At 42.2% G+C, this 14,898-nt stretch overlaps 1 protein-coding gene across 10 annotated transcripts in view; it reads left to right on the plus strand.

Annotated features, from left to right (window-relative positions):
- The window catches only part of gpsm1b (G protein signaling modulator 1b), a 233,111-nt gene that overhangs the window by 133,129 nt on the left and 85,084 nt on the right, over positions 1 to 14,898 (plus strand). The window contains exon 1 of one of the 10 annotated variants that reach the window (XM_048559210.2): positions 14,672 to 14,748. The exons of the other annotated variants lie outside the window; for them this stretch is intronic. Within the exon in view, the coding sequence (XP_048415167.1) occupies positions 14,746 to 14,748 (3 nt within the window). The 5' untranslated portion in view covers positions 14,672 to 14,745. Of the gene's footprint in view, positions 1 to 14,671; positions 14,749 to 14,898 lie in introns of those variants that run through there. 10 annotated transcript variants of the gene reach the window in all.

Genomic DNA, 14,898 nt, shown 5'->3' on the forward strand with positions numbered 1-14,898 from the left:
ACACGCACGAGAATTCCTAGAAGCATGGCATTCTAACCGGAACTCCATCAACAAACACATTGATTTGGAGCCCATCTACCATCCTCTGGGAAAAAGAACATGAAATGACATCACCAACCCAAGGAAACCTAACCAGAAAAATAGAAAACGGGACATAACACCAGCGCTTCGCCGGAGGCTCACTGATGATGTTACCTGGAATGGTGACGAACGTCTGAAAACTAACCTTCCAGCTCAGCGAGCAAGCTCACATCCAGAACCTCAACCTGAGCTACAAATCTTCTCAAAATCCACTGTCAATTGTCAGAAAAACCTGTCTGGTTCGTTAATGTTCTTCTGGGAAAGAAACTACCAACCTTACCTGGTCCAGCTCACATGTGATTCCAGACCCACAGCAATGTGGTTGACTGTAAACTGCCCTCTGGGATTAGGGATGGACAGTAAATGATGCCTGGCCAGCGATGCCCTCATCCCATTAATGAATAAAGAAAAACAAAATCAGGGAGCCCTGTCTGAAACTTGAGACTCAAATCATCAGAGTTGAATGGATGTATAAGGGCCAGAGTTGCAGGCAGCAGACGCCATTCATTTTTCCACAAGAGAAATAAGTAGTAGACCAGTTTTTGGATGTACCAAAAGAGATTGTGAGAAATGATACAGGTCTGAGGCAGATACAGTACATAAGGGGAGCAAGTTAAATAGGCAAGGCAGGCAGGAACATGGCAGAGATGAGGTAAGACTGATAAGTAAACTACATGTATTTCAGAGACAATGAGAACTGCAGATGCTGGAGAATCCAAGATAACAAAGTGTGGGGCTGGATGAACACACAAACTTGGAGCATGAGACTGGAATATCATAGCTATCTCAGAAACGTGGCTCAGGGAGGGGCAGAACTGGTAGCATAATGTTCAGGGGTATAGATGCCACAGGAAGGGTAGAAAGTGGGGGGGGGGGCAAAAGAGGAGGTGGTGTGGCTTCTTTGGTTCAGGATAATATTACTGTTGTACTCGGGGAGGATATTGCTGGCAGAATGCCCAGTGAAGTTACGTGGGTAGAACTGAAAAATAGGAAAGGGATGGTCACTTTATTGGGATTGCACTATTGGCCCCCAACAGTCAAGTCAGCAGGAAAGTGAGAAGCAAACATACAACGAGATCTCAGCCATCTGTTAGAATAATGGTTTGTAATGGTAAGCAATTTTAACTTCTCAGACATAGGCTGGGACTGTCAGAGTGTTAAAGGCTTGGATGGGGCCAGAGCGTTAAAGGCTTTGGGTGGCAGTAGCCTCGTGGTATTAATGCTGGACGGTTAATCCAGAGACCCAGATAATGTTCTGGGGACCCGGATTCAAATCCTGCCACGCCAGATGGTGGAATTTGAATTCAATAAATATCTGGAATTCAGAATCTAATAATGACCGTGAATCCATTGTCGATTGTTGGGAAAACCCATCTGGTTCACTAATGTCCTTCAGGGAAGGAATCTACCATCCTTACCTGGCCTGGCCTACATGTGACTCCAGGCCCACAGCATTGTAGTTGACTCGTAATGGCCCTCCGGGCAATTAGGGCTGGACAGTAAATGCGGCCTAGCCAGTGACACCCTCATCCCGCCATTGAGGACAAAAAGGGAATGTAAGTGCAAGAAAACTTTCTTATTCAATATGTGAATGTATCTACTAGAGAAGGAGCAAAACTTAACCTTCTCTTGGGAAATAAGGCAGGGGCAAGTAAATTCAAGTGTCAATGGAGGTGTGATTTGCGGCAGGTGATTGCAATTCTATTAGTTTTAAAATAGTTACGCAAAAAGATAGTCCTGAACTAAGGTTTGTCAAACTTAGCCTTACTCCAGTTTAGAACTGTATAAGGTTGGAACTTTGAAAAGTTATTTGGGGGAGGTTGTTTGCAGCTCAAGGGACAGTTGGAAAGTGGGATGCCTCCAAAACTGAGATAATGAAAGCCCAGAGATAGAATGTTCCTGTTAGTGTGAAGGGTAGGGCTGGTAGGTAAAGGGAACAGTGGATGACTAGAAAAATTGAAGCTCTAGTTAAGAAAAAGGAGAAGATATGTCAGGTAAAGACAACTGGGGTTGAGTGAATGCCTAGAGGTGTATTAGGGCATTAGGAGTATACTTGAGAGAAATCAGGCGAACAAAAAGGGGACATGATATAGCTTCAGCAAATAGTGTTCAGGAGAATCTAGAGAGATTCAACCACGAAATTAAGGGCAAAAAGAGTAACTAAGGAGAAAATGGGGCCCCTTAAAGATCACTGAGGCTGTCTGTGTGTAGAACCACAGGAGGTCGGTGAGATACTGAATGCATATTATGTGACAGTATTTACTATGGAAAAGAATATAGAAGTGAGAGAACCTGGAGAAATCAATTGTGATGTCTTAAAAATTGTCAGTATTACAGAAGAGGAGGTATTGGAGAACACAGAAAGGGAGATAAATCCCTTGGACTTGATCTGATGTATCCCCGGACTTAGTTGGAAGTGAGGGAGCAGATTGCTGGGCCCCATGCTAAGATACTTGTCTCATAGACAGCCACAGGTGAGAAGGTGGAAAACTGGAAGATGGCTAATATGATGCCATTGTTTAGGAAAGGAAATGAGGAAAACCCAGGAAACTGTTGACCAGGTGAGCCAGACGCCAGTGGTGGGTAAGTTATTGGAGGGGATTCTGATGGATAGGATTTACATGTATTTGGAAAGGCAAGGACTGCAGTTCTGGTTGTCCTACCATAGGAAGGATACTATTAAACTGGAGAATGCTTAGAAAAGATTTACCATGATGATGCCAGGAATGGAGGGTTTGAGTTCTCAAAATAAGCATGACAGGCTGTGGCTTTTTTCCCTGGAATGTCAGAGGCTGAGCAGTGACCTTGCAGATGTTATAAAATCCAGAGGAGAATGATTAGGGTGAATAGCCAAGGTCTTTTTCTCAGGGTAGAGGAGACCAAAACTCGAGGGCATAGGTTTAAGGTGAGATGGGAAAGATTTTAAAGGGACCTAAGGGCAACTTTTTTACACAACGTGGTACATATGTGGAACTAACTGCTGGAGGAAGTGGTAGATACAGATAGATCAACCTAGCCAAAGAGACAATTGTCACGCTGTTGGATGAAGCAAGTAGTCAGGAATCCCAGGACACCAGCGACATCAATAAAGATACCACCAAGAAACTACTAGATCTATGCTTCACAACCCACTTCGCCTTCAACGATGCCATAAGCAAACAATTTCATGGAACACCAATGGGATCCCCAGTATCAGGACTGATTGCAGAAACCGTAATACAAAGGTTAGAACAGACAGCATCTGATATGTAGATGACACCTTTGTGATTATCAAACTAGAAGAAACTTGCTAACACATAAACAACATCCTCACTGCTATAAAATTCACAAAAGAAGAGGAGAACGGCAACTGACTACCCTTCCTGGACATAATGGTGGAATGCAAAAATAGCAGGGAACTCCAGATGAGCATATATCGGAAGATCACACATACGGACCGGATACTCAATTAGACTGGCAAACACCCCAATGCCCACAAACTGAGCTGCGTCAGGACACTATTTAAACGAGCCACAACACATTACAGCAGCCCAGAACTACACAAAGCAGAACAGGAGCACCGTACATGGAGTTTTCAAATGAAATGGTTACCTGAAAAGCATAATCCGCTGTTACCTTTGAGACAGACCACCACAGGAAGACAATGGGACCAGAGTCATCAATCACCTTACTGTACATCAAGGACATTTCAGTTGACCACAAGACTACTCAGACCCCTAAGTTTCAGAGTAGCCCACAAACCAACAACCATCCTATGACAGCTACTCATGAACATAAAGGATCCCATAAACACAACCAGTAAAACCGGTGTAATATACACAATACCATGCAAGGACTGTGAGAAACACTAAATAGGTCAAACTGGAAGAAAATTGACAATACGGATACATGAACACCAACTAGCCATCAAGAGGCATGACCAGTTCTCACTTGTCTCACTACACACAGACAACAAGAGGCATGAATTCGACTGGGACAACACATCAATAATCGCACAAGCCAAAAAGAGACACGCCAGGGAATTTCTGGAGGCCTGGTATTCTAACTGGAACTCCATCAACAAACACATTGAATGAGACCCTGTGTACAAACCACTGAGAAACAGAACCAGATGTGGTACCAAACACCCCAACAGACTGAGGCATATAAATAACAAGCGGGACAGAGCACTGACACTTCACCAGAGGCGCACTGATGATGCTACCTACCAGGGTGATGAAATGTTTGCAACCAAGCCCACTGGCTCAGTGAACATTTGTGCAACTCATCTAAAATACAATGCATATTGAAAAAACTACTTGTTTCCTTGTACATAATAAAGCTTAAAATGAAAAATATAAATGGAATATCTACATATTCCCCCCCCCTCCCCCCACCGCCGCATAACTTTTTCATCAGAGTTGCTGTTATCTATGACTGTGGTATGATAAATAAGAATTCGAAATACCTGCACAGAGTAGTGGTGGAAAAATATCTGGAATTATTCAAAAGACAATTGAATACTCTAAACAGTGGATTGACTCCAAATTTGCCCTTGTTTCTGTAGCTCAAATTTAAAAGGATTTCCTTAAGTATGATTTGACTTTCTTTTGCAAAGCAATGTGTGCCCTGAGTTTTATTTCCATGCCTAAATTTAATCCTAATTTACAAAAACAGTCCACTAATTTCTGCAGGCTTTATGCGTGAGAGTGTGCTTTGTGGTCTTCTAATGCTGAGCACCTGAGCATCCCATTTGACAGTCAGTTGCAGTAGCATCAAGCTTGGCCTTATTCTCTGGCATTCCTGTTAACTTACAATTTACCTTTTCAGTCTTTTAAATGCCTGCTCAGAACCTATCTTTTTTTCAACTATCTCTGTTAGGACTTCTACTCCTCTTTGCCATTCTGGTGTGTATATTTTCATTTTTAAAGGTGAGTTTCAACAAAAGTTATATTTACAGCCCTCTATCTCTGTGGCAGGCATTGTGTAATTGTTGAATTTTCCTTTACTTTCGGTCATATTGGTCTAATAACAAACCACTCACCAGGGATTGACTAAGTCTGTGTTAGTTGATTTCAAACAGTAAAATACATTGCAGACAATACAGCAAACCAGTTGATTTCTCTGTGCAGTTTTCAAACCTGCTGCAGACTAACTGAGAGGTAGTGAAGCTACATTGTATATACATAGCACACTGATTCCTTTAATTTTTTGAATCGGATTTTATAGAATCCCTACAGTGGAAAAAGGCCTTTTGGCCCAACAAGTCCACACCAACACATCCCCCTATAACCCACCTAATTTCCACACCCCTGAACACGATGGGGCAATTCAGCATGGCCAATCCACCCAGCCTGCACATCTTTGGACTGTGGAAGGAAACCAGAGCACCCAGAGGAAACCCACGCAGACTCGGAGAATATGCAAACTCCACACAGTCTCCTGACAGGTACACATACAATATTCCACAATGTCCAGTGTACCATTGTTTTTTAAGTCACTTGTTTCCATTTGATCCAAGTATGAATGATGCCAGAACATTAACTCACCTTGCTGAAACCTGTGAATTTGCATAAAAGATGATCTAATCAAAGACAAGCTTGACTTAGGACCTAGAAGTGAAATCCATCTACAAAGAGAAGAAAAACTAACACACAGGAGGGCAACTGACATGTGGAAGTAGGAGCAAATTACTGCAGATGCTGGAATATGTACTGAAAACAAAAACTGCTGGAGATCACAGTGGGTTAGCTTGCATTCATGGAGCGAAAGCAAGTTAACATTTCAAGTCTAGATGACTCTTCATCAGAGCTGACATGTGGAAGTGCTGAGTTTGTGAAGCAGTGGCTAGAATGTATTTGTGTTTGAATGCACTTGATCTTGCAATGTACAGACAGATACCCCAGGTACACAGGACAGAGCAATCATAGGGAAAATATCAGAAAGCGAATACTATGGAAGTTATTGTGCACAGGAGAAGTTGACATTTTCAGCCTGGGTATGGCCATGTTTTTGCTGCTGGAAGCAGAATCATTTTCCCCAGCGGGTATGGTTACAACATTGAAAAGACATTTGGACAGGTACATGAGTAGGAAAGGTTTACACGACTATGTGGGCCAAATGCAAGCAAGTGAGACTAGTTTAATTCGGGAAACTTGGTCAGCATGGACGAGTTGAACCAAAGGGTCAGTTTCCATGTTGAATGACTCGATTAAAACTGGCTTTTTAACTTGATATCTTTAGAATTGTGTCTGATGTAACTGGGAAGGGCTGTACTTCGTTTTGAAAAACAGGGAAGGCAATGGCAAGTTATTCAGGAGACAATTTACCATTGCTGGGTCTTTTACAGGAGACTCATTACGTCCTTAATTACCCACATCTTCTTCTCAGAAGACGAAATCTAGTTCGTATTAATTTTCAGTTTTAAAAAAAAATTACGTTGTCATTTTTTAAGTTTACAATTATGTTAAGGTAGAACCTTGCCACATCTACAGATGTTCAAAAACAATTTTCTTTTAACAAAATTTTGGTTATGTTTTGAGGGATAAGGACAGAGCTGGAATCCTTGGAAGATTGTTACATCTGTGTTTTCAAAATAAATTCCTAATTTTTCAGGTAATTTACAGTGCGTTCCTGTTAAGTGTTGAGATTGTTTTCTGTTATGAAAAATAACAAGAGGTGCAATGCAATAACTTTCATTTCAGTTCGAAGATGAAATACCCAAAAGCACATTCTGGAATGGAATTGGCATCAGTCAAAGGGACTGAGGGAGGCGAGTGAAGGTGCAGCAGTTGAGAGAGGTTCTGAATAGGCTTTTGGAAATTGGAAACCTGAAGGCTGTTGGCAAAACATTCCAGGATATAAGGCATCTTGGCCCCATCACTGAGAGCAAGTGCAAAAGGGCAGAATATAAAAGGTTAGAGGAAAATATAGTGGCAGTTACAGGCTGGTTTGTGGGACAGATGGGTTGGCAAAAGATTACATTGAGCAAGGTCACGGGGAGATCAACAAACAAGAATGTCTGTCAGATTTTGACACCAGTGAGTTTTGTTGGGACAGACTGTTGGTTGACATTAGGGGTTGTTACCTGAGCTTAGGCTACATTGGGAATTAGAAGATAAACAAAAGCTAGAGGGTCCTTGTGAGCCTGGTACTAGAAACTAGGCTTGAACTCCTGTCCCTATCAAAGCATAGAGTACAGGAACAATATAATACAAAATTACTGAGGACATTCCCATTTCATGTGCTGAAATGTCACATCAGTGTTGAGAAATCTGAACTGGTACCTTGTTGCAATATAGAGGGAGTGCTGCACTGCTGAAATGCTCTTTCCTATCAGAAGTTAAACCAGGTCCCTGCTTAAATAGATATAAAAGATCCCAGTGGCTGCTGTTCTGAAAAGAAATCGGGGGATTTCACTGCGTCCTGACCGCTAATTATCTGAAATATCTGGTCACCATCTTTTTGACTATGTGAGAACTTACTGTGTTCACATTGGCTGCCTTATTTCCCAACATGACAACTGCACCACGAGTACTTTGTGAAGTAATTCCAGGATATCCCAAGGTTGTGAGAATGGCTACATCAGTGCAAGTTATTTCTTTGCAAAATGCTTTGGAGTATGAGAGAGATCTGGTAAGGTCCTGTGTGAATCCAAACCCTTTCATTTAGGTTGAACCTGAATTTGCTGAGTGTTACAGAAATTGATGGTCATTAGTCCTTGAGAGACAACCTGGATTGCCCAGTAACCAGACCTCTCTTAGACAGCAATTAAAATTTAACACAAGTAAAAGGAAAAGCTTAAAGATGTTTATAACCTCTCCTTCAACTGACTGATCTTGACGCCATAAACTCCAGGAGAAAAGCTTGAGTGGTTTTAAAAACATCAGCAGACACTTAATTATAGTGTTTCTTTTTGCTTTCTTCCCAGGGCCCATGATGTGTGAATGCATAAAATAATTTATGTTCAGCTACATTAAATTCTGATCTCCCAGTGAGCTAGTCTGCACTGCAGCTCCAGATATTGAATTCTGCTCCATACAAGTGAAATACATACTGATTGACCTCGAGTTACAAGTACCTCCTGTCAAGTTGTGAAATTGCTAGTTTCATGAGATAGGTGTGAATGCACTGCTTTTCACAGGTAATTTATTGCAGTGCATCTAACAGAAACACTGAGAACAATTAAAGGTTTATAGTGCAGTGAGTTGCGAAAATAATGTACTGCTCAAAACCTTAAGAGAAGGATCATCTTCCCCCACAACAAGGTTGCGTCTAAAAGGCAAGAGCTAGAAATCCCATAAGATTCTGTCACAAGAACAGACAGATATCGAGTTCAGAGATAGTAGGAACTACAGATGCTGGAGAATCTGTGATAACAAGGTGTAGATTTTCTGAAGAAGGGCCCAGACGCCGAAACATTGGCCTTCCTGCTCCTCTGATGCTGCTTGGCCTGCTGTGCTCATCCAGTTCTACACCTTGTTATCTCCGATATAGAGTTCAACAATTTCAAGGCTTGAGGCATCTACTTCTGTGCGCTTGCCCCACATACCAGGTCTTGTTATCTCATGGTCTGCTATTACACACTACCCATTGTTAGCTGCTGTTGTCTACTAATAGCTGTTCATTCTCCCAGGCTGATTGTTGTCCACTCCTTTGTCTGTCCAACTGTTCTTCTCTCTCTTTGGGCTCAATCTCCACCTATCATTTACTCCTTAACCCCTATCCCCACTCTGTCTTATGTGTACGAACCAACTTTTTCCTAGCTGCCATTAATTCTGAGGAAGAGTCACTGAAACTGAAATGTCAACTCTGATTTCAGTCCACAGATGCTGCCAGACCTGCCAAGCCTTTCCTGTATTTTCTGTTTTTGCCTCTGATTTCCAGCATCCACATTTCTTTTCTTTTGGTTTTTGTTTAGACCAATTTATGTTTTGGGTGCAGAATCTTCTTCAAAAAAAGTGGCCAAAATGGCAACTTCTCTCCAACAGACTGTCATACAGCTCACTGCCACCGGCTCCACGGCAATTAGGGATAGGGAATAACTGTTGACCCAGCCAGCGATGCCCACATCCTGTGCATTTGAAACAACAAGGTATGGAGCTGGATGAACACAGCAGGCCAAGCAGCATCAGAGGAGCAGGAAGGCTGTTATTTTGGGCCCAGACCCTCCTTCAGCCCCTTCATTTTCTGAAGAAGGGTCTATACCCGAAATGTCAAATTTCCTGCTCCTCTGATGGTGCTTGGCCTGCTGTGTTCATCCAGCTCCACACTTTGTTATTTCAGATTCTCCAGCATCTGAAGTTCCTACAATCTCTGTGAGTTTGAATTTGTTTTATTGTGGTCACATGTACCTAAGTACAGTGAAAAGTTTTATGTCACGAGCAATTCAGGCACGTTAATACAAACAAGGACATACAGATCATTGAGTGCTTACACGGAGCAAAGCATTGCAAGGTTAGAACTGTACAGGAGGTGTACAAAAGCAAAGTCAACAATAGATTTGAAATTAGTGGTCCATTCCCCAGCCTAATAACAGCAAGGAAGAAGCTGAATGTGAGAAAGATGTTGTCTTGTATGTTGAGAGGTTTTTGTTTTTATTTTGATTTTCAGCATTAGCATTAACTTATTTTTCAGCTTGTGCCTTGCCTAACAGTCCCAGCTATGGCTCAGTCAGAAACATGCTTGCCGCTTGAGTTCAAAGGTTATGTATTCAGTTCCGACGGCCAGGAACTTGAACACACAAGCTGGGTTAGTGCCGGAGTGTTGGAAGTGAGATCTTTCAAGTGTGATATTAAAATCTACATGTGGATACGAGTAACCACCTAGCAAAACGGGGCATTTTCCCCATTGCACTGGTCAATATGTATCCCTCAACCAACATCATTTCAAATAAATTACAAGGTTACACATCACATTACTATTTGTGGGCATTACTGAGCCTGAAAAATCTTGGTGGGGGAAGGGCGAGCACAGTTTTGTTGTAATTCTCATCTTTGTTTTCAGTTCCTCAAATTCCTTGTCCCTCAATACTTTAGTAACATCCCCCAATCCCACAACTCTGAGATATCTGACCTTTCTGTTTCTGAGCTTTTGGGCAGCCTAATTTAAATTGCTGCACTATTTGGTGACCATGTCTTTTGCCTTGGCTCATTGGGTATCCTGTGCACTCATACAAAAAAAATCAAGTTTGACACTCCAGTGTTAATTAAGTGTAATAAAACTGGGTTGGCAGTAAAACCTGGTGCTGGAAGGAGTACTTAAGGCAACTAGCTAAGGTATGGGATGGCACGGTGGCTCAGTGGTTAGCACTGCTGCCTCAGTGGCAAGGACCCTGGTTCGATTCTAGCCTCGGGTGACTGTCTGAGTGGAGTTTGCACTTTCTCCCTATGTCTGCGTGGGTTTCTGCCAGGTGCTCTGGTTTCCAGATAGTCCAAAGATATCTGGGGTAAGTGCTCCATAGTGTCCAGGGATGTGCAGACCAGGTGGATTAGCCATATAACTTCAGGATTACAGGGATAAGGTTGGGGGGGGGGGAGCTGCATCTGGGTGAAGTGTTTGAAGAGTTTGTGCGGACTTGATGGGCCGACGGGCCAAGTAGCCTGCTTCCACACTGTGGGGATTCTATGATTACAGCAATAATTACACTTCAAAAGTATTTCATTGTTTGTAAAGCACTTTGACATGTCCAGTGGTCTTGAAGTCTTAATAAGTAACCGACACTCCCAGAAGTGGAATTTGTTCTCTTGAGCCTTTTCCACGTTTTACCTCTGTTTCCTCCTTAAGGACATTCCCTTAAACCTATCTCTCTGACCAAGCTTTTGGCTATCTGTACTAAGATCACATTATATGGTTTGGAGTCAGATGTTGCTTCCTAACACTGCAATGAGTTGCCTTCAGATACGGCACTGTGTTCCTGGCACAAGGTTAATCTACATTTTTGGGGTCATAGGTAAAGCAATTCAAAACTGACACTTGGTTTTGCGATAGTGTTCAATGGAACACTTTTACAGCTTCTTAGCAGCTGGTAGAACCAGGGTAACAAATTTACATCAGTTTGCATGACGTTCAGCATTAGCTTTGACAACTGTATATCCTTCTACTAATATTTGCTGAAGGGGTGAGAGGGAGGGAGTGAAGTGTCTTGACTGTTAAATGGCTGCTGATAAGTCAGTGATACAGTGTTTGCATCCGCAATCATAAAGTACAAATGATAGTGAAGATCCTGGAACCAAAATAAAGCATTGACTTTCTGCAAGTTCTGTGATTCTCGTCTTTTGTAGGCAGAGCCAAACACTAAAATACCAATCTTCAAAACCAACTGTTTATACCTTGCTATTCACACAAACTTCTCTGGACATCATACTGCTTGTGAACAAGAATAAAACTAAAAAGCAAAGTAAGTTTATTATTAAATAACACAGATTAGCTTTGGCTGTATTACTCAGCTTGAACCTTGAGCACAGCAAATTGCAAAAAGCATTCAAGCGTCACATTTAGAGGTGATGAATGCATTTGATCAATTTTGGCTTTGTTTCTTTGTAACATTCAATCTGTTTGCCGATGTGTGTGCGTGTGTGCGCACGCGCAATAATCAGTTATAGCTCTCATGTTTTTCTGCTCCTGATTTATTTGATTCGTAAGAAATATGAACATTGTTGGCTATCCAGTCCTTTAAATGTGCTTGGCCATCAAAGTAGATCATTGCTGTTCTACCAGTGCTTCATCTGAAGATGAAGAGTTGAAGAAGGTTGGGGAGCCCCTCAAGCCTGCTTCATTCACCAAGATCATAGCTGATCTGATTGTAACCTCAAATCCACATTCCTGTCAATCTCTGACACCTCACTCCCTTGCTTCATAAGAACCTTTCACCTCTACCTTGAAAATATTCAGGAATTCTGCATTCACCATATTTTCAGGATTTTGAAGATATATGACCCCCAGAGAAAATTTTCATTTTGTGTTTGAAATGGCATCCCAAGTAGTGACATCTAATTCCTGATACTCCAGAAAGGGAAATGTTCTCTCCCACATCTGTACTGTCAAGCATTTTGCATTTTATCAAGCTCGGTGTAATAGTTATCATCATTGGGCCATTTACTTGAGTTTGAAATTGACAGAGTTCACAGCCCATTTTCTCTGGCACCTGTAGGGTTCCTGCCTCTGTTATCTGGGAGCATTTTGGAGTGGATATATCCCCATAGTGATGAAACAAGTCAAATGTTGGTACAGCTTCCATGCCTAACAAGCCTGGGAAAAGGTGGACCAGTTCTTGTGGATGTAGGAAGTAGCATATCTGTCAGGAACCAAGTTGTGTCATTGGGGAGGTGCTGCTGAATTTTCAAATCCCTCCATGGCCGTACCCCTTGATATCTCCACACACTCCCCTCACCCCTCAAATCTCGGTGATATCTGTGCACTTCCAATTCACACCTTGTGCTTTTCCGATTTTAATGTCCTCACCTTGGTAGTTGTACTTTCTGTTGCCTGTGCCCATTGTAATACCCCACCTTACACCCCTTTTCCTCTCTATTGCTTTTTCCTCCATCAAACCTACCTCTTTCACCAGTTGGACATCTGGCTAGCAGCTGCTGATCTGGCTCATTGCTTTATGATGCTTCTCTGAAGTAACTCTATCTCATTGCATTAAAAGTGTGATTTGAATACAGGTGGTTGATTTCCCATCCTAAAGGTGCTTTCTTAATGCCAGGAGACTAAAGTTCAGAAGCCTAGCCCATCTGACATTTGTACTATGAGGAAGCGTCTAAGCTTGTATCTGTTAGTGTTTAGGAGAGCAAGGGGCAGCTTGATTGAAACATACAAGATCTTGAAGAAACTTGGTGATGTAGGTGAGGAGATGAGGTTTCCTCTTATTTAGGATTTCAAACAGAGGGTGATTGTTTAATAATAAAGTGTTGCCAATTTAAAACACAGATCAGACTTTTTAAATTTTTCTTGGATGGTCATCTTAGAGTCCTAGAGATAAACTGTGCAGAAACAGACCTTTCTCTTGAGTCTTTGGAACTCTACCCCTGAAAAGGTGGAGGAAGCAGAGTACTTGAGTCTTTTTAAGGCAGAGGTAAATAGATCCTTGTTAGTAAGGAACTGAACGGATATTGGGATGAGGCAAGAATGTGGATTTGAAGTTACAGTCAGATCAGCCATGATGTTATTGAATGGCAGAGCAGGCTCAAGGGGCTGTTTGGTCTCATCCTGCTCCTGATTGGTAATTTCCTGTGTGCATCATTAATTATGAGGCATGTAATTAAGTAGGGGGCAAGTATAGTTAATAAAAACTGGTGAGGCTGCTTTTTTTTTTGATTGGAAGGAAGCAGATAAGAGGCAAGTTGCAAAATGTTGGGGTGCAAAGTTTTACAGATGAGAAATGGTGAAAATGTCTTGGCTTCAAAACAGTAAAGAAGATATTGTGAGCATTTTTAGGCCCTGTATCTGAGGAGGGACGTGCTAGCCTTAGAGGATGTCCACAGGAGGTTGACAAGATTGATTCTGGGCTTGAAGGGCTGGTCATTTGAGGAGCAGTTGAAGACTCTTGGTCTATACTTGACAGAGTTTAGAAGGATGAGAGGGAGCCCTCATTGAAACTTACAAAGGACTGAGAGGCTTGGATAGATTGGACATGGAGAAGATGTTTCCACTATAAGGAGAGATCAGGACCTGAGAGCACAGCCTCAGAGTGAAGAATCAACTCTTGAGAATGGAGATGAGGTGGAATTTCTTCAGCCAGAGGATGATGAATCTGCGGAACCCACTGCCACAGAGAGCTGTGGAGGCCAAGTCAATGAGTGCCTTTTAGACAGAGATAGGTACCTCATTATTAAGGGGATTAAAGGTTTCGTGAGAAGGCAGGAGAATGGGGTTGAGAAACATCTCAGCCATGATTGAGTGGCAGAGCAGATTCCTTGGGCTGAAAGGAGCAGAATCTGCTCTGATATCTTAGGCTCTTATGACAAATTAGAATGAGTATGTATCCAGGGGAGGGGAGACTCAAAAGCAAAGTGAGAGCCCATTGAATAAAACTGCTTTTGCAATTCCTTGATTGGGCTGACATTTGTTCTGGATGATACAAAGATGATGCAGGAAGCAATAACTACGTATAGTCATGATCAATGGGCAGCTCGAGGTGCTTCGGAACCAATGAAACACTTATTTAAAAATGTCACTTTTGTAATGTAGAAAACAGAGACTAATTTCCTCACGGCAAACTCCCCACAAATAGCAATTTGCCTGTAATCTTAGGTTGACTGTTTTTGTGATGTAGAATGATGAAGCGGTAAGTATTTGTCACAATGCCAAGTTTAACTCCCCGTACCTGTTCGGATTAGCGCTACTGGACATTTTGCATACACCTGAAATGGCCTTAGTTCACTGCCCAGTCTGGAAGGCAGTATAGCCGGGAAGTGTTCAGCATTCAATGCTGGATTGGATTGTCAGTCCAGATTTTGCATGTGGAAACCCTGGAGTGACACTATTGCAGCTGTTCAGCAGGATAAGGGTTAATTCCAACAAGCAAACCAAATTTAGCCTTCAGGACTCCAAATGATGTTCAAGTACACAGCAAATTCCTGAAAGCAGAGCACAGTGCCAATCACAGCAGAGTGCCTTGTGAATATGCAGTTCTTTCAATATTGCTGTGTACCTAGTGCAATATCAGCTTGAGAATGTGGTATGGTACTGTGTCCCTTCAACAGGAAAGCTTGTTTCAATAGTAGGGGCTCTCTCTTTGCTCCCGCAGGGTGGTGTAATGTGAATGAAATGTGGGAGAAGTGAAGCCTCATTTGCCGTGCAGCAATCAGGATCGATGGTCCATTAAACAGTAAT

The sequence above is a fragment of the Stegostoma tigrinum genome, chromosome 29, assembly GCF_030684315.1.
Source record: "Stegostoma tigrinum isolate sSteTig4 chromosome 29, sSteTig4.hap1, whole genome shotgun sequence".
In the NCBI taxonomy this organism is placed as follows: domain Eukaryota; kingdom Metazoa; phylum Chordata; class Chondrichthyes; order Orectolobiformes; family Stegostomatidae; genus Stegostoma; species Stegostoma tigrinum.